Below are 22,367 nucleotides of genomic sequence, written 5' to 3' on the forward strand. Positions count from 1 at the left end.
CAGAACTGTGAGACATATTTCTGGGATTAAATCAACCAATCTCTGGTACTTTATGACTGCAGCCCCAGCAAACTAAGACAGTTATTAAAAGCATTAGCATGTTTTATAATTTTAAAGTTGTTTTCCATGACCAATGTCGCACTAGCCTTTGTGCAAACTGGCTTTCCAGAACCTCAGTTATAGATTGATCGGTTCACACCTCACGTAATAGAAGAGAAAATGTAGATCTGGAAGACTTCAGTAACTTATACAAGGTCACCCCAATCTGGGTTTGGTGGTCTTCCTGCTGCCATCACTGGAGGATCAAAAACAGATGTTGGATTGCTTTGAAAAGATAGCTGTTAAATGGATATTTGGGTTCTAAGGAATACAGTTTTAAACCCAAATGTCCCATCTATTACCAATTAATGATGCTTGCCTCAGGCTTCATTCCCCCACCAAGAACCTCCTAGCTTTTCAGTCTAATGTGAGGTACAACCCCTTTCCTCCAGCACTCCTGCCCTCTCAGCTTAGCATTTGCCACCCAGTGATTCCAAGAGCTAGGAACACTTCCTGCCAAGAACTCTATCTTTCACTGCTGCAAGGTAAAGTTCAACAGGCTTTGCTATTTATCTGTAGGAGCTGAAGCCTGGCCGACACCCACCATTTCAGGTCAGTTCAGGGCACCTTGAGAGAGAGAGTAACTGCTATCCATATTGGGAAAGGCAATGGTTTTCATTACAGTTTAAGAAAAAAAATCCTCTTTTGTTTCAAGTTTTCTGGAAGACCTTTTTGAGGACACTCAAAAAATGTGGCCTTATGTATGTCTGCCATAGTAAACATGCTACGGAGTGCGTAACTTAAACATCATTCACTCTTCATTTGATGATGCAGCACTTTGAAAGGTCATATGTACATGGATGTTTAATAATTTTTTTGTCTTAAATTGAGCACTTAGTATGTGCCAGACACTGTGATCTGTGTTTAATTATAGTCTCTTGTTTAATCCTTGCAATAACTCTGAGATAGTTGCTCTTATTAATGCCATTTTACCCCCAGGGGAACAAAAGCTAAGACACATTAAGTAATTCATCCAAGGTCACTCTACGCGCACGATGTAGAGCTAGAGTTCAAATTCAAGTTTATGTGACTCCAAAGCCCTCTAAATGTTCCAAATTATATAAAGTTTGGAGTTTGGGTAGATGGACAGCATCCCTGAGACATTCTTGATTCCACAGAAATCAAGGCTATTTGTAATCACAGGGCTATTTATAAAGGAAAAGAAATCAACCAACTTGTCTTGAAATTCAACCAACATGTTTTAATTATTTGCTCCTAAGAACAACAGAAGTTTCAACATTCTGCCAACTGAATAACTCCTCGATGATCGGCACAGAAGAAGGCATAAAGCAAATACCCATCTCTCTACACCCTGTGCTACTGTGCCATGAGCTGCTCCAGGCAACCCCAATGGATTGAGCACCCTGGCCAGTGATAACACATAAGAATTCCACTCAGTATTGGGACCAACAGATAATGAACACAGTCAATAGAATTCCTTTGCAGGCTTCTTCAAGATATTCTGCAAGACTGTTTTTCCTTCTTCTTGACAGATTTTTTCCTACTTCTTCTAGGAAGTCAGTGATTAAAAAAAAATAGAAGCAGCTTTATCTGCCTTAGAACTTCCACCTAAAAGTACAGCTAGCGGAGTGAAATGCTAATATGAGGATCCAAATTTTCAGGGAAGGAGGTAAGCAGACTTTCCTATCTGAAAGAGACTAATGGTAAAAATGAATGTGGTTTGATGACTAAGAACCTGTTAAACATAATGCATGGGTTTACATAAGTCCAGACAGTAAGGGCCTTGCAATGGATTTCACCCCGTATTTTGAGAAATGCATTTAAGGGGAAACGTGTTGTGTCCCTCAAAACATCTGGAGAAGATTCTTTAATTTTCTCAAATAAGAACTCCAGTCTATTTGAGTGAGAATGGTTGGAATATCATTACTGCAGGATTTTTGAATTGTTCTTATTTCTTATAGTAATTTTAAATATTATACATGATTTCAGGATAGTATAACTCTCAGAGGAAAACGTGATTTTATGACTATACATACGTTTTGTATCCAGTGTGTCACTTGGTGAATATAAATGTATGTGAAATGCTACTGTTCACTCATAGAGACTGAATACTAATCGAAGGTTCCCGCCATCCATATGTATGATTTTCAGAATTAAGCAGGAAGCGGAGAGTTGGAATGCAGGGAGAGAATGCCTACTTCAGCTTGAAATCCTGACATGTAAATTAGGTACTTGGTGACTGCCAAGTTCCTTTCCAGTCTCTCTACTCTGTTTCACCCTTGTGTTTTATCCAACTGTTAGAGAGGCAAAGCAACACAAATCATTTGTATTTTAGTCAGCTCTGCCTCTGTCAGACCTTTAAAATTCTCAGGATTCCTACACTATGTGTGGAAAATCATTTGACAGTCTAGCCAGACATTGTAAATTTATTTCTATTGATTTTCTTTTGCTAACAGCATTAGCATTTTCTGTAATTTTGAAGTTATTTTCCAAGTTCTTCATTTAGATTCCCTTAGATCCTAAGTTTCTAAAATAAAAAAAAAAAGAATGTAAATGTCTTTTCAAACAGTACTATATAAATTTTCATGGTACTTGGTCCTGCCCTAGACTGCACCAGTCCAGAATGACCACCACGGTCTTGTGTGACTTCACAGTGTGGCGGTTTGGGCTAGGCAATATGGTAATTCCCTATGTATTCTGTTGGAGCTTTTGGATATTGTGTGAATTTCTCTCCAGAAGCATAATTCATAATGTGAAATCTAATGTGTATCTCTTTGCCAGTGGAGGAAAAACATCTTAAGAATATATTTGTAGACTTCCTGGAAATTGATAAGTTGCCTCTATAACTAAACCAAGCAGATTTTACTAATTAGAATTATCTACACAATTGTACTTCACCCACTTCTTTCTAGGAGAGCCTTTACATAACCAAAGATATATTTTGACCATGAATTCAGAAATCCTCGGAGCCACTCCCTGAGCTTCGGTGAGTCCATATCCTATGTCACCTATGGCAAAGGAGAATCTGAGACTCCTGAAGAGTTTCCTGCTTCCTTCCTATGAGGCAGTGATTCCACTTCCCAGCAGTAATGGAATAACTTGAATTAGCTACAGTAATGTTAGACCCAGTGGGACCTCACCCAGGACTTCAACTATATTGTAGTAATACAAAGCCAGAGCTAAAAGGCAATAATTTCTTCCTTCTGGCCCAACAGTACCTATCTCGTAGAGCTTTTTGAGGACTGGTTGTATTCTTGGTGTTACAATGATTAACTCTGCCCATATACCGACTCAGCTTTCTGTTCAACAAATGTACAGGGTCCGCCTGCCCAAGTTAGAATCTTTGTGTAATTGTTAATTTTCACAAAAAGATGGTCATCTTGCCTTTACTCAGTTGACTTTTAAAGTATTTGGGGCTGGCCTTTTTAGAAAACATACAATACTTAATGTTACTCTCCGAAACACAACTTCAAAGTATCTACTGCCCAATCGGTGCAAGAATTATATTCAGAGAGAATTATCTGAAAGAAGCACAGGCCACATACTCTCCTAGGTCAGAATTTCCAAAATGTGTCCCCTAGGGAAAGTTGGTTTTGCAATATGTGACTTCCCAGTATCCTGTGAAAAGTGGTTTCAAGATGAAATATACCAGTTTAAACAAAGTTAAACTACTTTGTACAAGATTTTCCTGAGCCTTTCATAAGCCTGAATTTCCAAGGGAAAGGGAATGTAGCATTTCCAAAATGACTTAACCACAGAAACGTTTTCTCCCTTGAATCTCTGTCTAATGGGACTAGTGCTCTGTGAAGCAGACCTATAGAAATTGCCTGTGGATAATCTCTATGCTATTTCTAGATTAAGACAGAGAATCCGAAGACTGTATACCTGACCTCTTGCTTTTACCCACCCACCCACACCTAAATATTTTCTACTGGACTATGATTTATTGTGATGCCCCCACTTCCACTGCAGGGTGTTATAGGAAATGAGACTCACTACTGAATTCATAGTAGGAATGGCTGAAGGCACCATTCACTGTAGCTTGTAGTGTTCCCTTCATGAGATTTGTGTGAGAAATTCCTCTCAGATGTCAAGTTCTTGGGAGAAAATTCTCACAAAGAGCAAGTCCCAGGAAAAGCATGGCTGGTAAGTTTTTACCTTATGAACAGGGAAAATCCTCCCTTGGTTGTGTTTTCCTCTTTGCTTAGATCAGGGAAGCCCGAGCCAAATTTGCAGCCCATTTTTGATAATTAGTCAAGGCTTTATTATTTTATATTTCCCAGGTAATATATCTTCTTAGTTTTACCTCATCAATTGGCCAGCATTTCTCTTTTCATTGGATTTGTCTTTTTGCAATCTTTAGTTATATATTCTTCTATAAATGACCTCAAATCCTTTAGATAATGAGATGGAATGTAAATTAATATATAGTATATTTCCCCATACCAAAATCATATTTCAATTGCTCCTAGGGAGACAGCAAATATTTTTTATATGATCCTTATTTCATTCAAATATCTAGAGTGCAATTCATGGTCAGGTTCTCCTATCTTCTTGAGTCTTCTTGATTTCCTCACCACCCTGTTGTCATTGCTAATGAAACACAGAGAAAGTGTGTATCCTTGTTAATGACCTGTCTCCATTAAAATCTCCATCTATTTATACCCCTTTATATAAGAGTTTTGCCAAAACCCATTTATCACTTGCTCTCTTTTTAAATGTCTTTTGGGTCATCAATTGATACTGCTAAGACCACTAGTGGTAACTAGTTTTTTTCTAACTTATGTTGCTATCTGTATCCATGATTACTTTGCTAATGAAATGAGGAATTTTGCATTATAAGAGTTGACCACTGTCCAAAATTTGCTAAGAACTAACACAGTGATGATTGGGGAGAGTGGGAAAGGGAAAGACATTTAAAAAAAAAAAACCAAAAAATGAATCTTTATTTACTTAAGCTAAAGTTGCAGAATCCAAATTTGTCAACTGCCTGCCTGTATCCGGGATGTGTGAGCTATAAAGCAATGATGTGTAGCTACTGAACCTACAATTTGGTTCAATTTAAACTGTCCAGTTTTATACGTTTACAAGCATATCGTCCTTTTGTTAATTTCCTCCCAGTACTCATTTCTTGACTTCTTATAGTTTCATTACATAGTAATTTTTAAAAAGGTTATTCAAAGTTAGTTAATTTAATTCATCTAGCAGATTTTCCTGTAACTTCGGTTAAACAGTATTCTTTCTGTACAGACCTTCCAATCACCAGCACTGAGTAGAAAGAGGCTCTGATTCATGAAATGTGAATTTATGACAGTTGCCACTCTTAAAAAACAAATAGAACTTGAGCAATACATGACTGATGCATTCTCAGCCTGCTTCCTGTGTTCCATCTGTCTTTCTGCCAGTGCATTCACCCTCCAGGTTTGAAAGTAGTCGGGTAAGAAAGTACTAAACATAGAGAAAGGGCAATTCCAAAAGAACAAATGATCGTTTAAATTAGGCTTACACTACCCAGTTGCTGGGGGTATGGGCCGTGGGGATGGGCCATGTTCACCACTTAGGTTGGGCAAATTCCCAAGATGCCTTTTGACAGAGTAATGAGGGGGAATACATCACTTCTGCCCACTTGCATTCCCTGGGGAAATTTTTAAAAGGCAGTATATTCCACTGTAGTTGAATTCAAATCAGGTGCCATATCTACTTAAAAATAGCCTCAGATAGAATGGCAACCCAAACAAGAGTCTAACTTTCACTACTTTCCCTGGTAGTGAAACTTTCTACATTCTACATTTTGTATCAAGAAAAGAAAGAGGTTGCATTGTGAGGTCAGAGGCACACAACACGAACTTTCTCCAGTCCCTGCTGTCCTTGCTATAGGTCAGGCATCAAGACAACTCCACTTAGCAGGCCTGGACTTTGGAGGAAGAAAGGTGTTTACAAGTTTCTGTATAATTATAGTTCTACTGACATTTAAATAGTCCGCAAGACTGAACTTCCTTACATTCCTATGACATTGATAATGAAAGCACTACCCTGGAGTCAAGGAAGCATGTCCAGGTATATGCTGAACGATGTAATAAGAAAAATGTAAATAAGCACTGCCTTTGTCTTAAGGTAATACCTGCAACTGCAGAATCTTAGAATTTTAGAGATGATGAGGACTTCAGAGATTCTTTAATCCAAACCCTTTATTTAATGGAAGAAGGGAAAAGGGTCTAGAGAAGTTGTGATTTCTCTCAGATCACACAATAAATTAGTGGCAGAGGTAGAACAAAAGCCTAATTTCCAGTTTACCATTTCCTTGACCAACTGTAGAACAGTTGTAAGCCACTGAGATATTCCACATACTAAAGCCGCTCTGTTGCCTTTTTAGGTTCTACTATGTTAGGTTTACGTTCCCCTGCTTTTTACATTCCTGTTCGAAGAGTTTCTGACTTAACCACAGAGAGAATTCCAGAACATGAGAAACAGAATAAACTTGAGCAATCATAGTCCATCTACTTCATTTTCTCATCAAAAACCAAAGGTCCAGTGAAGCTCTGGAACTTGACGCTGTAAATGAGTGAAGGAGCATCTATACAGAGCTTCGATCCCTGTCTCCTTATCCTACGTCAGCAGACTTGACTGTAATCTGGATTATGCTGCTAAGCATTTAAAATAAAATAAAAAGTTTAACAGTGTGATAAATTCTTTTAAAAAGCAAGTAATCACATTTATGTATCTCCTTACATTCAGGTTTTCCAAACAGCACGTGTGTGTGTGTGTGTGTGTGTGTGTGTGTGTGTGTGCATGTAAACTTTAAACATGGTACATCTGTACCCAATAAATCATAACCATCAAATAATAACATAGAAATCCAATTCTCCCCTCATACTCATTAAGATGGCTACTAACCATATACAGTGGAATATTATCCAGCCTTTAAAAAAAAAAAAAGGAAATCCTGCCATGTGCTAAAACCTGGATGAACCTCAAAGACATTGTATAAGGTGAAATAAGCCAGTCACACAAAGTAAATCACTGTACGATTTCACTTATATGAGGTACTTAAAGTAGTCAAATTCATAGAGACAGAAAGTTGAATGGTGGTTGCCAGAGACTGAGAGGAGGGAGGAATGAGGAATTTTTGTTTAATGGTTATGGAGTTTCAGTTTTGCAAGGTGAAAAGAGTTTTGGAAATGGATGGTGGTGATGGTTGCACATTATGAATTACGAATGTATTTAATACCACTGAACTATCCATTTAAAAATGGTCAAGAGGGCAACAATTAATATAGTATGCATTTTACCACAATAAAAGAATGAGAAAAAAATCCAATCCACCCTTCCTTGGCCTAACATGGTCTTCCTCCACCCCCAGCATCCTCGCTCCTATCCACTCCCAAGTGCCAGTCAGTGAGGGAAATAAGGACCATTATTATTTCCATTCTCTCTCTCTACAACAATTTCCCTATTGATTCAAGCAAGAAGGTGGGGTAGGGATTATGGGCAGTATGACTTAAGATAAACTTTCACTCTGCAAAACAACACTCTCTTTTAAACATCTCCTCTCTTTTGAACTGGATTTGCAACCCCAGAACTAAAAAACAGGCTACAGAAATGATGCATGTAATTTTTGATGTGTACCCTGAGATGAGCAAGTTTAGATTCATCCTGGGTTTGGGTAATAAATTCTGATCCTATGCATCATCAAAGATTCCTTTATTTCTCCTCCTTGTTTTTCCTCCCCATGAGTGTATCTGCTATTGAATCATGTGCACTCCATTCAATGATTATCTCACTATAATAAGGTCAGTGGGGAGCAACTTATGTGTTTCCACTGTTCCCAACAATCAAGAGAAATTATAAGTAATGAGGTTTCAAATCAAATTAACATAATGCTAAATTTTCAAGATCTAAAGCAAAGTAATGCAAACAATATTAGTGATGTGGCTGTCACTTCAAGATACTAACCTGTAAACTACAGAAAATAATGCTGTCATTAATTTTATTTTCACATGATTAACAGAATGATTAAAAGCTGTTAGTGGCAGGGCACGGTGGCTCACACTTGTAATCCCAGGACTTTGGGAGGCTGAGGTGGAAGGATCATTTGAGCCCAGGAGTTTGAGACTAGCCTGAGCAATATAGTGAGACCCTGTCTCTAAAAAAATTTAAAAAATTAGCCAGGCAAGGTGGCACACGCCTGTAGTCTCAGCTACTCAGGAGGCTGAGGTGGGAGGGTCACTTGAGCCTGCACTATGTGAACACATGCACTATGATCACACCACTGCCACTCCAGCCTGAGTAACAGAGTAAGACTCAGTCTCAGAAAGAAAACAAAGCTGTTAGTAAAATAACTTGACATCCTGTGTTATTGGGTAGTAACTGTTTAAAGAGAATAAAACGTTTAGCACTTTGCTTCCACTAGAGAAATATAATCTGATAGGAAATTTCATGAGTGACCAATTCTGATCCTATAATATGGTGCAATACTGTATGCTGAGTAGAAAATCTAAAGAGTCTCTAGTATATTATATAATCCAAAGCTCAACCATATGTTCAGTACTTTAGCACTTATTATAAAAACTAAAAAATAGTCTAATGTATTGCAGAGCATGGACTGTCAAGCTGTATTCAAGTACCAGTTCCTACTGTGTGACCTTGGACAAGTTACTTGAACCCTGTGTGCATCTGTTTTCTCATCTGTAAAATGGATATAATAAAAAAAGTAACTATAATGATTTTGGTATGCTGTAACTGTTTAATCCACATTCTCTGCTATTACAGTAAACCAATCATCTAATACAGTAAACTCAATAAAATTGTTCTGCATTGCTTTCTCATTGTCTTACTATAGAGTTGTATGATGTTAACAGATAATGATTTCTGAATCACTACACTGTTGAAAATCTTTATTGCTTCCCTGTGATCTTAACAGTCATTTTTAAGTGTTAGGCATTCATTGACTGCAAACACTCCATTGCCCAGTATAACAAGGAGGGAATCCTCAAATTTTCTAATTAGACAAAAATGAAACATAAACCGAGGGCACCCGTATGTCTCAAGTTACTAGTATCACAGGATGTCAAGTTATTTTACTAACAGCTTTGTTTTCTTTTTGTTTTTGAGACAGGGTCTTACTCTCACCCAGGCTGGAATGCAGTGGTGTGATCATAGTGCATGTGTTCACAACTTCAAATCCTGGATGGAAAAATAACCCTCATTCCAAAAGAACATAAATAATATTTAAATAAAATCAATTATTGTAAATATATCTAAGGAGGTTTGCAAAGCAATTTCAGCTAGTTCTATGCAATAATTCTTTTTCTTTTTTTTTTTTCATCCTTTCACTCTTCCCATCCTCAACCCTCAGGTAGGCCCCAGTGTCTGTTTGTTGATCCTTTCTTTTCTTTTCTTTCTTTCTTTCTTTTTTTTTTTTTTTGAGACAGAGTCTTGCACTGTCATCCAGGCTGGAGTGCAGTGGTGTGATCTTGGCTCACTGTAACTCCCGCCTCCTGGGTTCAGATGATTCTCCTACCTCAGCCTCCCAAGTAGCTGGGATTACAGGCATGTGCCACCACACCTGGATAATTTTGTATTTTTAGTATAGACAGAGTTTTCCCATGTTGGCCAGGCTGGTCTCGAATTCCCGACCTCAGGTGATATGCCCCCATCGGCCTCCCGAAGTGTTGGGATTGCAGGTGTGAGCCACCACGCCTGGCCTCTATGCAATATTTCTAATATGATATGCAAGCTGAGAAACATTTATATATTGTAGATGATAGAGCATTATTAAGCCCCAGTGCTCATAAAGATGATGGCATTTGGAAAGGCACCATCGCCAGAAATTTCTAAAACCAAAGTGGAGCTGGTTTTTATTCTAAGCCTAAAGTATTTTTAAATCAAGCCACAGGGAAATAATTACTTTTGTTTCTATTCAATCAAGACCTGCACACAGAGTTTATGGAATGACATAATATCCTTCCTGAAATCAGACCGGCATGTAGGACCAGCATCCTTCACACATAACTAGTTCCTGAACCTTTACAAACAAATCCTAATTTCCAAGGAAACAATCTCATCAAATGCTGCTCACTAGAATACATATTGTTCTTTTTGGAAACATTACAATAAGATTTTCATGATTACAAACCCCAACTTCCTCTCTAATATTCAATATAATCTTAAACTCATTTATTTAAATGGAAACTGTATTTTTATAATGGCTGTAGAAATTCCTGGTTAAGTTGTGTAGCACCGATATAATCATTTCTTTTATTTTAGTCTGGGGGGGTGATCATTAATGGACTGTAGACATGTGTGTTAGGAACCTCTTAGGAATGTTCATCTTTCTACTTTTTCCTGATATACCGTATAAGGATCATGTTTAAAATTTTTTTTTTCTTGGAGACTGGTAAATATTAGTAATGTCCAGACTTCAGGGCTGGTATTTTGCGGGGGCTGAGAATAAAAAGAAAATCAAGCAGCTTGTAATCAGTATTCTCTTCTCTTTGCCTTAGGAAGCTGGAGTTTTGTATGCAGGTCATAGGATTTGTTTTGAGATAAACAAACACCTTAATTCTTTACCAGAAAAACAATATCAACACATCTGTGGCAACTGCTGACATAAACATACAAACAGGAAGAGAATGCGATTCTAGTGCTTAGCCTGGTGGACTTCAGAACAGAATTCTTACTTTCCTGCTCTTCACTAAGGATGTTCCAAATACTCCCACAGGGTGGACATTAGTCCCCCGCCCCCTCCCTAAGGAAATAAACAAGTGTCCACATTCTAAATGTGACGGAGTGTGAGGAAATTGCAGAAAAGCTCCTAAGATACACACTGAGTAACCATTCTCATCTGTTCTGTAGACACATGTAAGTTTTGGAATTTATGATTCACTCTCCCACCGTGAAGTTTTCTGTGCACTTTATGTTGAGCTATGTGGCAGCTAAGGGCTGTCCCTGTTTGTGAAAACTGCAGCCTAAAGTTATTTTTCAAAGTTACGGGTAGTGTGACATAGAAATCCACATGTTATAAAGTGAAAACAATAATTAAAAAAAAAAAAAAAAAAACTGGGTTAGCATGAAATAGAGCCAACAGAAATAAGAATGAGCAACAACAGCCTTCCACTGCCGGCCACTCACCTTGTTGAATTTTAGTCACTAGCTGATGGCGTGCTAGAATCCGGCTCATCCTGTAAGGAGAGCGTCTTGTAGTCTGATCAAATCGCAAGTACATCTCCTGGCCCTCAGGTGTCATGGAATTTAGGTAGTAGCAGCCTGAGGCTGGGGTCCTGGGCACCTGACTGAACATCTCGGCAGATTTCCTGTTGCCACCTCAGTCTGCCTGTGGCTGTTTCCGTCTGTCTCCAGTCTCAGTCAAAGAGCAAGGCACCCAGCCCAGGACAGCTCAACAGACCCAGCGATTTTTAAAAAGAAAAAGGAGTGCCAAAGCCACAACTCAGAATTCCAACCCCCCGCCCTCATGTGATCACGGGAGCCAATGAGAGGAAGAGAGGAAAATAGGAACTTTCGCAGTCAGCCCTAAGCCCGGACCAGAGGCCGTTCCAGCCGCCAGGATCCCCCACACAATGCTGAAAGCAAAATCCACGTATTTGACGTGCCTCAGAGCTGACGAAGCACCCAAAAGCAGCCCTCACTAAAAGAGTTAAAAGAGAAAGAGAGGGAACGGCAAAGACAGTAGAAGACAAACAAGTCCAGGGGCAGGAAACTTTTCAGGCTGAGAAAGTGCCTTCGCTTTCTACAAGGCAGCTGCAGCCAGGTAAAAGATGGACCTGATAAATCTCTTAAAAAAAAAATACTTCAAACAAGCATCAACAGCTGAGTGTAAACTACCAGACTTCATTATCAAGAAACAACTCAAATAAAAACTTTTCCAGTGAAAAACTAACTTATAAACTTCAAGGGCTTTAACACCAGGAGTAAATACGGCACAGACTCTTGACCCTCACGTGTTGGGAATTGGAGGGCTCTTACAGATAAGACACAGAGGCAAAGCACACACGTGGTACTTATTAAGCATCTGTTCCTCTTTGATTTCTCTACTTCTCCAATTTTTAATCACCTAGAGGCAAAATACTTAGAAAGCGCCTATCACATTTAAGACATTGAATCATTAAAGACAAGAATCATTGCAGAAGTTGCAAAGATATCAAAGATACTGTCACCAACCTGCTAAGGATCCATTGAGAAATTATACAAAAGCTTCTAACATGAGGCCACATAGGTGTCTCAAAAAGGACACAAACACAATGCCAGGTGAGCAATATTATTTTTGACTGGGGTGATGATTGCAAGCCAGAGAAAGAGACATTTGGATAGGCTTTTGTAAATGGGGGAGAATTCTGATAGGCAGAAACTGGGGAGGGCTTTGCAAGAGGCTCTAGGTGCCCATGTATGCAGACCCCGAACCAGAGTGCGTGTTTAAGCAAACTGCTAGTAATTCCATTTGGCTATATCTGAGTATATATATATATATATGGGAGTCATTATAATTTTTCCCGGTTTTTCTTCTTTAATATTGTTAGATATGAAGAGAAGAAGTCCATAGAAAACATGTTATTAAATTCGGAGCCTGGGGCTGAATGAATAAGATTCTTACATAAAAAAGTATATGACCAAGTTGCTTCTACATTTGGCTGACTCAGACTGAAACATAGCCTGGCCGGGCATTTATAGTCTAATAATGAGAAATTATTTCTAAATTATTTCCAAATCAAAAGCTTAACAGGACTTAAACTGGGGCTTCGATTCTTCTTACTCTGGCTCTCCGAGGCCCATCAGCCTTAATAACTTCCCCTGAGGGAATTGTTGGTAGCTGGATTCTGAGAAGCAGCTCGTCTTGTGTAACTGTCCCACTATGTAAATAAACAAGTTAAGAAAGATCTCTGGGGTACAGCATGTGACAATTGCCTACTATCTTACAGTAGTTGATAATCCTCCGCCTCTTCGGATGGTTTTATACAAGAGTCAGCATGTCTTTGTTTGCAGGTTGGCTTCATAGCAGAAAGGGAAAGGAGATCTACTGGGTCATATTGTGCACTTTCCATTCTTATTTGGGATTTGAGCAGCAGTTTTTCTGTTTCATAGCATCCTTTGTGGAAGGTGAAAGGGATCTGAGACCTAACGAATGGCTCGGCAGAAGCGTGGATGTGAATGGAGAAAGGCTGAGAACGATATTGCAAAGTTGCTGCCTGGAAGGTTCATGGGCCCAGCTCAGTCCCCACTGGTGGCCATGTGACTGAAGTGTTTGTATCAGCTGCTTTGTGCACATGCTTTCGGCTTGATAGTCCAACATTGGGAGCATCCGTGTTGTAACTTTTTGTTCCAGCCAGACACTTGGTAGTTACCACTTTTTTACTGGGAGAGAATGGAAGGAGGGTGGAGAGAGGAAGAGAGTGCAGTGTGGGATTTGGGATCATTGAACATTTCTGGGAAACCAAGTAAAGGTGAGGAAAAGGTAGGAAAAAATACGTAGCTTTTTATAGCTTTGGCTAACACTTAAAGCTCATGCCTGTAATCTCAGCACTTTGGGAAGCCGAGGCGGGTGGATCACGAGGTCAGGAGTTCAAGACCAGCCTGGCCAAGATGGTGAAAACTCGTCTCTACTAAAAATACAAAAATTAGCCAGGCATGGAGGTAGGCACCTGTAATCCCAGCTACTCAGAAGGCTGAGACAGAGAATTGCTTGAACCTGGGAGGCAGAGTTTGCAGTGAGCTGAGATCACGCCACTGCACTCCAGCCTGGGTGACAGAGTGAGACTCCATCTCAAAAAAAAAAAAGACCAGCCATTTCCAATACCAACTTGCATTTCATTGCTGATTTGGCTGCATTCTATCATAAAAGCAAGTGGAATGATTCTTCCTGAGAAGGACTGCAGTATGTCAAGGCCAGGTTACTAGAAAAAACAATAACAACAATAAAACTTACGTTGTCTCCTTATTGCACAGTAATGAATGTGTTGAAAGTTCTAGGGTGTCCTGTTCTGAAAACATCAAGATCATAAGTTTGTATTTATGACTATATGTAATAGTTAATAAAAACATTTTTGGCAATGAAGAGCAATAATTGAACTTATTATTATTTTTTTAAAATATGGTGCCTCACTCTGTCACCTAGGCTGGATTGCAATGATGCAATCATAGTTCACTGTAGTCTCCAGCTCCTGGGCTCAAGTGAGTCTCTTTCCTCAGTGTCCCAAGCAGCTGGGACTCCAGGTGCACATCATCACACCTGGCCAATTTAAAAGAAATTTGTAGAGATCGGGTCTTGCTTTGCTTCCTAGGCTGATGGCAAACTCCTGGTTTCTAGTGATCCTCCTGCCTTAGCCTCCCAAACTGGTGGGATTACAGGCATGACCCATAGCACCTGGCCCTACATTTTTTTTAAAGGAATTTTTATTCCCTAATTTAAAAAAACCAACTTAGAATAAAGCCTCATTTTTTCAAAAAAATCAGCCAGTGTTTTAATAAGGGGATCTAGGAAGGATCACGTATCAACAATTCGGTCTTCTGTATGCATATACAGGGCCCCTAAAGTTTTATTTCATGGTTCAAGTACTATCTGTAAATTCATGCACCTGCTCACCATGTTTCTGTCATTTTGTATTTCCAAAGTATTATATTTAAAGCAAATAGGTAACATTATTTTCTCATTAGCATGTCATTAGTACCTCGTTTTATGCTAATGTATTGCTATTGCTATGAAACCTGTACTTTTTAAATGAATTCTTTTTTGTGATCAGTTAGTCCCAGTGTTAGAAGAATTACCACTGGGGTAGACAGTGCTGTTGTATTCGCATCAAGAAATGGCTAGTTCTCTCTCTGGCTTGTGCTTTACATGCAACTGAGAGAGCTGGTCCTCTTCTCCAGTGAGTGCATGAGGTCCTGTGGAATCAAAGAGGAAGAGAGTGCCCAAATCACAAGCATCTTCCAAGACTGACACCATATCTCTCCCTCTCTAGTACCTTTAAAAATGAGAAAAACAGATAGCACTTGTGTTCAGTTTTCACCTACTTTTCTTCCCTCCTAATTTGGTCATCAATTGTGATCGCCACTCAGACTATTTCAGAATGAGATAAACAGATGATTACTGGGAACCAAAGCCAGCAAAAGACAAGGGACAGGAAAAAGGCGAGGGGGGACAGCATTGAGCACCTACTATGTGCGGGACCTGAAGCCTTCATGGCTTCACATTGTATGTTTTTTTTTTACATTAATCTCCACAGCTGTCCCTGGAGGTATCTGATTGGATGGAAAGGAGGCTAAGACAGAAGTCACATAGCAAGTGCAGAGCCTCTGTGCATCTCCCAGCTGATGCTGTTTTTTCCCATTATTACACATAAGAGACAGGGAAGGAAAAACACGGGACTGAAAAGGCACTGCGGAAATTGGAAAGGGAGAGCATTTTGGAAGAAGAGCCTGAAAATCATCCTAATCCTATTTAACTGCCTGCGATACTGGAATGTCTACATGGAAATATGGGTATGGGGTGGCTAAAATCCTGTAGTGATTGAGATCTGGTGTCTTCAGGTAAGAAGTATAGCGCGCAGAGCCCTTAATCAAACAATAGGAGCCACAAGCCCTCTTAGGAGTAACCCATAGGTGAGGACTAGAGACTCACCCCACCCCCCACCCCTCAAATGAATAAGCAGCTCAGCTTGACCCTCTTTGCCAGTCCTTTCCAGGGTAGTTTGTTTATACTCTGCATTCTGTCCGTCCTCAAGGCTAACGCTGCCTATGTCTTGAGTTTCTCATGGCATTCCCTCTCAATGCAAACACTCCAAATACAGTCAAAACTCTGAAATTTGACCTCTAAGCAAAACTTTTGGTATTTCGAATTTTCAAGTCTTTTGATAGATGATCCCAGATTAGCCCTCAATGGAATCTTGTATACACAGGGCAGAAAGCTAAGGAGTGCTTTTACAGAAGCCAGGAATGGCTCACTGTCTGCTGCCCTTTCTGCTCCTTCACACACATTCCAGCCTCCTCGTCAGTCTGCTCAGAGGGAGCCAAGGTAGTTCTGCCAAGTGGGAAAATGTTTGAGATACAAGTGGCAGGCGGAAAAATGCAGGGCTGATTTGGAAGGCTGCTTTCGAAATTACGTGAACCCAAAGGTTGTGGGTTGATGTCAAAGCCTTCCTGTGGGCTCTGAAGTCCAGCGTTTGAAGATCTTTACCAGTTGATTTGTGATGTGTGTGTCCAACTCTGTGCCGGTTAGCCTTCCCCATCTGGACGTACCCCATGTCCCATGCCCAGTGCAGACAAGCCAGTGATACTAACACTGGCAGCCGGGATCAGGATTCCATGAAAGGGCACGGCCCAGATCGGCTTCCCTAGCTCCAGACCATGGCTCTCATCTGGAGTCCAGATCCTGCCACAAACACTTGTGGGCGGTAATAGATTTCCTTTACTTCGTCTCTCAGCCCTCCCTACTGTCTGGTGAATGCCCATCTATGGGCCTCCAGGAGCATGTGCTCTCCCCTTATACCATTCCCTGGAGATACAACCATCAGCTCCAGCCCATATGAAAGCAACCTGGTCTGTCCTGTCCTGGGACCATTACTACATCCACCCACTCCAGCCAAACCAGAATTCTTTCACTTTTCTCAGTTGTTTCACAGATCTGGAATTGTGTGATTCCCTTCTCTTCCACCCATGAGGCTCAGTTAACCTATTGCCTCCAAAACACTTTCATGACTAACACAAAGCTCTTTAGTCTTACCAGTCATGTTAATACCTGTAAACCATCATTACGTGGCACATTAATGAGATTGGCTTGTTACATGTTCATATGGAATCTATTTGTCCATTGCAACTACTACAGGCATAAAGTTTTGACATCTTGGATTTAGAAGGAATATTAAACATTTTCTAATCCAACCACTCAACTACTTCACCCATCTCTACTCAACTGCAGTAGTTAATTCTCTACCTGCTTATACAGAGTTTACTGTCTCACAGAGGACCCCAAAATGTTGAAGAACATTCTTCCTTTTAATTTACATCCACTAGCTCTGATTCTGCCATTTGGAATCAGACAGGACAAATCTATGCTTTCTTCCACAAGACCATCCTTCAGATGTTTGTCAAAAGCCCTTATAAGAATCTTTTTGTGTAGGCTCACATTGTTTTCCATCGAACCACATGACTTTCAGCCATTCAGCCAGATGACTGCTCTCTTTTGGATCTGCTTCAGTCTGTCAGTATCCCTTTAAAAATATGCTGGCATCTACTCTAAGCTTAGAGCTCTAGACTTGGACAAGCACAATAGTTTATGGTACATTGTGTGCGTATTTCCTGCATTCAGGGCATTGTACTTTTGCTGATGCAGTCTGAGATTAGAGGAGGCTTTATTTTTTATAATCTATATTTACTCATTCATACGTTTAACATTGAATGCCTGAAAAGCAGTGCAGTAAGTATAGTAGATAGAAAGGTGAGTATGATGTGGTCCCTGCTCTCAAGGGACTGTCTGCCAGGGAAGACAGAAAATAAACTTACCACTATACTCCATGTTAAGTGAAGTGTGGGAGGCTACAGGCTATCTCTATTGTCTTATGCTGTTTTATATATGATCTAAATGTCTTAGATCATATATAAGCTCATATATTAGACCATATATATCTAAGTGCATAAATTGCTGGCTGTTATTTTTGTATTTTCGTAAAATCTGCTGTTAGGTGAGTGTTCTCTATTCTTTACTTACCAAATGATCTTTTGAACTTAAGAAGAGGTCTTTAAACTTATTGCAGTAGTTGAGATACGTTCCATTCCTGACTTTCTCCTCCAGCTATTTATTTTTGCCTTGTTATTTCTGGTAGCAAACAACCCCCCACCCCAATAAAATAAACAACTAACTGAATTTGGGGGAAAGGTAAAGTAAGGGCAGGAAAATAATAAAGCCAGGGGTAAAATCCATTCACAGATAGGCAAGCATGAAGTCTTGCACATTTGCTTGAAGTCGGTGAGAATGTGGCTTAAGATGCCTCTTGGACAAAGCAAAATGGAAACAAGACCAATTACAAAATTCAGCATATCCATAAGATGAAAAATAAAACAGTGATCAAGATAAATACAGATCACCAGGTATGGCGACCCCAGGGAAGATTTTCCCAGGTCCTCATAAGGAATCAGCATGCCTGTAATCCCAGCACTTCGGAAGGCCAAGGTGAGTGGATCACTTGAGCTTAGGAGTTCGAGACCAGCCTGAGCAACATGAAAAAACCTATCTCTACAAAAAAAAAAAAAAAAAAATTGCAAGAGTTAGCCAGGCATGGTTGTGAGAGCCTATAGTCCCCTCTACTCGAAAGGCTAAGGTAGAAAGATCACTTGAGCCTGGGAAGTCAAGGCTGCAGTAAGCCATGAGTGTGCCACTGCATTCCAGCTTGGGCAACAGAGCAAGACCCTGTTTCAAAAAAAAAAAAAAAAATCAGCACCCTTAAAAATATTGAATATGGTAGCTAAATTTAGTTCACAGTTTCTTAACCATATTCTTCAATGTCAACAATAATATAACAAGCATTATTTAGGAAAAGAAATTTCTGTGAGGGTCTTTGAAAACCATGGTTCCAGTATGCTATTGTCTGTCATCTTTTAACCATATCTCAGACCATATTAAGACTTTCCGGCTTAAAATTCTCTAGAGTTTTTCATTGCACCAAGAACAAAAATTAAACTGCTTACTTGGCCCACTGGGTCCTGCACAATCCAGTCCCTGCCAACCCCTCCCCCATCAATTCCAGCTCCCAGCTAGCCTCCTCCACATTGCTGCCTCAGTTGCCTTTCTGCACACGTTACTCCCCAGCTGCAATGTTGCATGGAGCCTTCCTATGACTGGCTGTTTCTCAGCTTCCAAATATTAGCTTAACTGATGTATCCTCACGCAAGCCATCTCTGTTGACTTCCTGTAAGTGAAGGCAGTAAACCCTTTGTGGTTCCTATAGCCCTCTCCCAGTTTATAATTACATGTGTATTTGCTCATGGACCTGTGTGTTGTGTATTTTCCCCAGCAGACTGCTTTGGGTGGACTGTGTCTATTTCATTCACATTCTATACTTGATGCCTACTGTAAGGCCTGGCACAGAGCAGTACATCAGTAGTGATTGATTGAACAAATGATTGAATAAATAATTGAATAAGTGATGATATGAATTTCACCAAAGACAAAATTTAGAAATGTCTAGAGAAATAGATGTATATTTTTTAGGCAATCATTACAAGTATTGCTCTTGTTGCTGATGATACAACTTGGATTGAGTAAGGATTGGACAGCAGATAATTCTAGGTTTTATTCTCTGGGAAGAGCCTTAAATACTGTGATACTAAGTGTCAACTTGATTTATTGGATTGAAGGATACAAAGTATTTATCCTGGTGTGTCTGCAAGGGTGGTGCCAAAGGAGATTAACATTTCAGTCAGTGGGCTGGGCAAGGCAGACCCACGCTTAATCTGGGCCGGCACAGTCTAATCAGCTGCCAGTGTGGTAGAATATAAAGCAGACAGAAAGGCAAGACTGGCCTAGCCTCCCAGCCTATATCTTTCTCCTGTGCTGGATGCTTCCCGCCCTCGAATATCAGACTCCAAGTTCTTTAGTTGTGGGACTCGGACTGGCTCTCCTTGCTCCTCAGCTTGCAGACAGCCAATTGTGGGACTCTGTGATCGAGTGAATTAATACTTAATAAATTTTCCTTTATATCTGTCTATCCTATTAATTCAGTCCCTCTAGAGAACCCTGACTAATACAAATACATGTATTTCACTTTGTTGGCTAGTGACAAAAGTATATTCCTTGACCATCAAGCAGAGGGCAGTTTAAGGTCCTCTGTGAAAATTAGCCTGGAGGGATGAGCAAACCTCTTGCTCCACAAAGAGGTGCTAAAGGGCATAGGAAAATTTTAGTAATACTACCTTATCTTTGTGTCAGTTACAAATTGCATAGGCATGCTTGCTGTGCCTTTAACTAAACAGTAAGGCAGCATTGAGCCAGCTACATTCAGCTGACCCTACAGATAGCTCTTCTGAGTGACTTCAGTCCACTGGTCCGTGTTTTGTGGGAACAGCTATCCAATCAGATGCAGTGCTCCAAGCTGCCCTTTTTTCTAGCCTATATTTTTCCACAGGGATATGATGGCAGAATCTTCTGAGGTGATCACCCACCGACTGTGTCCACGGCCTTCCTCTGATGGGCCAGTCTTGCTACCTTACCAAAGTGGAGACTGTGTTCATGTGGCTTCATTTGCTCTTCGTGGACCCTAACTGCATCTGGGTTATTAACCATCTCTGATTCTTCATGCTCATATATATCTCATTAATAATTCATTCAATAATTTTACTGGAGATTTTAACAAATTTACTATCTAGCGTTTTCTCTAACCTACTTATTTTTAAAAGCAATTGCTTATTTGTTTTCAATGAATTGCTTAGATTACTAGAAGAAAATTTTTAGTCTTTTAGGTAGAATTTGTCTGTACTTAGAGGCTTACCTTCATTTACTTCAGGTAAGACTCTATAGCCTCCTCCCATCTTGAACAACGGTGAATATATGTTCTTAATGTTGACTCAAATTATAATTTGAATACCAAATGGACACTTGCTCATTGAAGAAATTCTATGATGAATCCTCTGGAAAATCTTCTAATTGTCCGTTTTGTAAATATTTGGGATTACCCAGTGACAGGCACACCATTTAATTAGGATCATTGTCTGACCTATTGCCCTGGATTCTGTCTCTATTTTTATATACAATCCCTTTCTTCACGGTGTCAAGCAGCAGTTGGGAATTGAGTATGGCCCACACACGGTAGAGGAATAAAGGTGCAGGATGAATAATGCAATTTCATTTCTTAGATATGCCTTCTTGGATAAATGCATCTCAGCATACCGAAAAATCTGTTAGAATGCTTTTCTTTCATATTTCTAATATAAGACCATCAATCTGTACTTGAAAGTGGTGCAGAGAAGAGTAGCAGCATTTAAGAAATCCCATAAGGAGAGGAGACTATGAATTTGAGAGAGTAGCAAAATATCCCTCTAGAGGTCTAGATTTAGGCGTCATGTAGTGCTGAAGTGACTGGAAGACGCACTATAGGGCAGTGGCTGGGAAGCAAGGGGAGGCTTCTCTTTTCATTTAAGAGAAATAATTTAACCAAAAGTGTTCCCGGTGTAATACAAAGATTTTTTTTCTGGCATCTTGTTTATCATCAACAGAGACAAAATCACTAACTCATGTTACCATTTCTTTCACCCTTTCTTATTCAAGTATCTCTAATGTATACTTCACGTCAGGCACAGGGCTAGACTCTGATGGCACAGAGAAGAATAAGACACTGTCTCTCTTCTCAACAATGATTTATCGTGGCAAAAGAGGAGGACAGTTACAATTACAGGACTGCATTGCTGGTGCTATGACAGAGGTGTGGAGGGTCCCCGGGGGAGCAGAGGAGAGACGGCTAAGTTAGAACAGAACAGAGGCATTCTGCACAGCAGAAAAGTGGTGCAGGAGCCTGGAGGGATGCATACCTGGGCGAGAAGGCTAGGAAGAAGATATGGGGGAAAAGATGCCCATGAAGAGAAAAAAATGCATAAATACTTTCCTATGTGACACGCCTGCTTCAATTAATAAGAGAGATTAGTATTCAAATCACCATGACAGGCTGGGAGTGGTGGCTTACGCCTGTAATTCCAGCACTTTGGGAGGCTGAGGTGGGTCAGGAAGGTTTAGTTTGGTCAAGGCCAGCCTGGCCAATATGGCGAAGCCCTGTCTCTACTGAAAAAAAGAAAAATAAGCTGATCCTGGTGGCATGTGCCTGTAATCCCAGCTACTGAGGAGGATGAAGTACAAGAATCACTTGAACCCAAAAGACGGAGGTTGCAGTGAGCCGTGACGGCGCCACTGTACTCCAGCCTGGGTGATAGAGCAAGACTTCATCTCGAAAAAAACAAATCATCATGACTTAGGGGATCTCAGAGACAGCATGAGGGTGATGGGTGTGTTAATTCCACTGCAGGAATCATCACACACTGTATCCCTATCTCAAATCATCTTGCATACCTTGAAGATATACAATCTTTATCTATCAATTAAATATTTTAAAATTTAAAAATCACCATGATACAACACCTCACATAGTGATGTGTGTGTGTGTGTGTGTGTGTGTGTGTGGTGACAGTTGAGATCTACTCCGTCATCAAGTATTCAATAGTCTTATTAATTGTAGTCACTATGCTGTACGTTAGATCCCCAGAACTTACTTATCTTAAAATGGAAAGTTTGTACCCTCTGACCAGCATCTCCCCATTCC

The 22,367-nt window shown here is 40.0% G+C and overlaps 1 protein-coding gene and 1 long non-coding RNA gene across 12 annotated transcripts in view; one reads left to right on the plus strand and one right to left on the minus strand.

Annotated features, from left to right (window-relative positions):
• The window catches only part of STARD13 (StAR related lipid transfer domain containing 13), a 557,207-nt gene that overhangs the window by 175,250 nt on the left and 359,590 nt on the right, over window positions 1-22,367 (minus strand). Inside the window, exon 1 of one of the 11 annotated variants that reach the window (XM_012465548.3) lies at window positions 11,191-12,032. The exons of the other annotated variants lie outside the window; for them this stretch is intronic. Coding sequence (XP_012320971.2) covers window positions 11,191-11,359 — 169 coding nt within the window. The 5' untranslated portion in view covers window positions 11,360-12,032. Of the gene's footprint in view, window positions 1-11,190; window positions 12,033-22,367 lie in introns of those variants that run through there. 11 annotated transcript variants of the gene reach the window in all.
• LOC135268784 (uncharacterized) lies at window positions 1,319-6,735 on the plus strand. Its single transcript, XR_010337137.1, has 3 exons — window positions 1,319-1,470; window positions 4,124-4,127; window positions 6,434-6,735. It is a non-coding gene; the product is annotated as an uncharacterized LOC135268784 (long non-coding RNA).

This window comes from Aotus nancymaae, unplaced genomic scaffold (assembly GCF_030222135.1).
Source record: "Aotus nancymaae isolate 86718 unplaced genomic scaffold, 86718_ANA_hifiasm-v0.15.2.pri h1tg000043l, whole genome shotgun sequence".
Classification (NCBI taxonomy): domain Eukaryota; kingdom Metazoa; phylum Chordata; class Mammalia; order Primates; family Aotidae; genus Aotus; species Aotus nancymaae.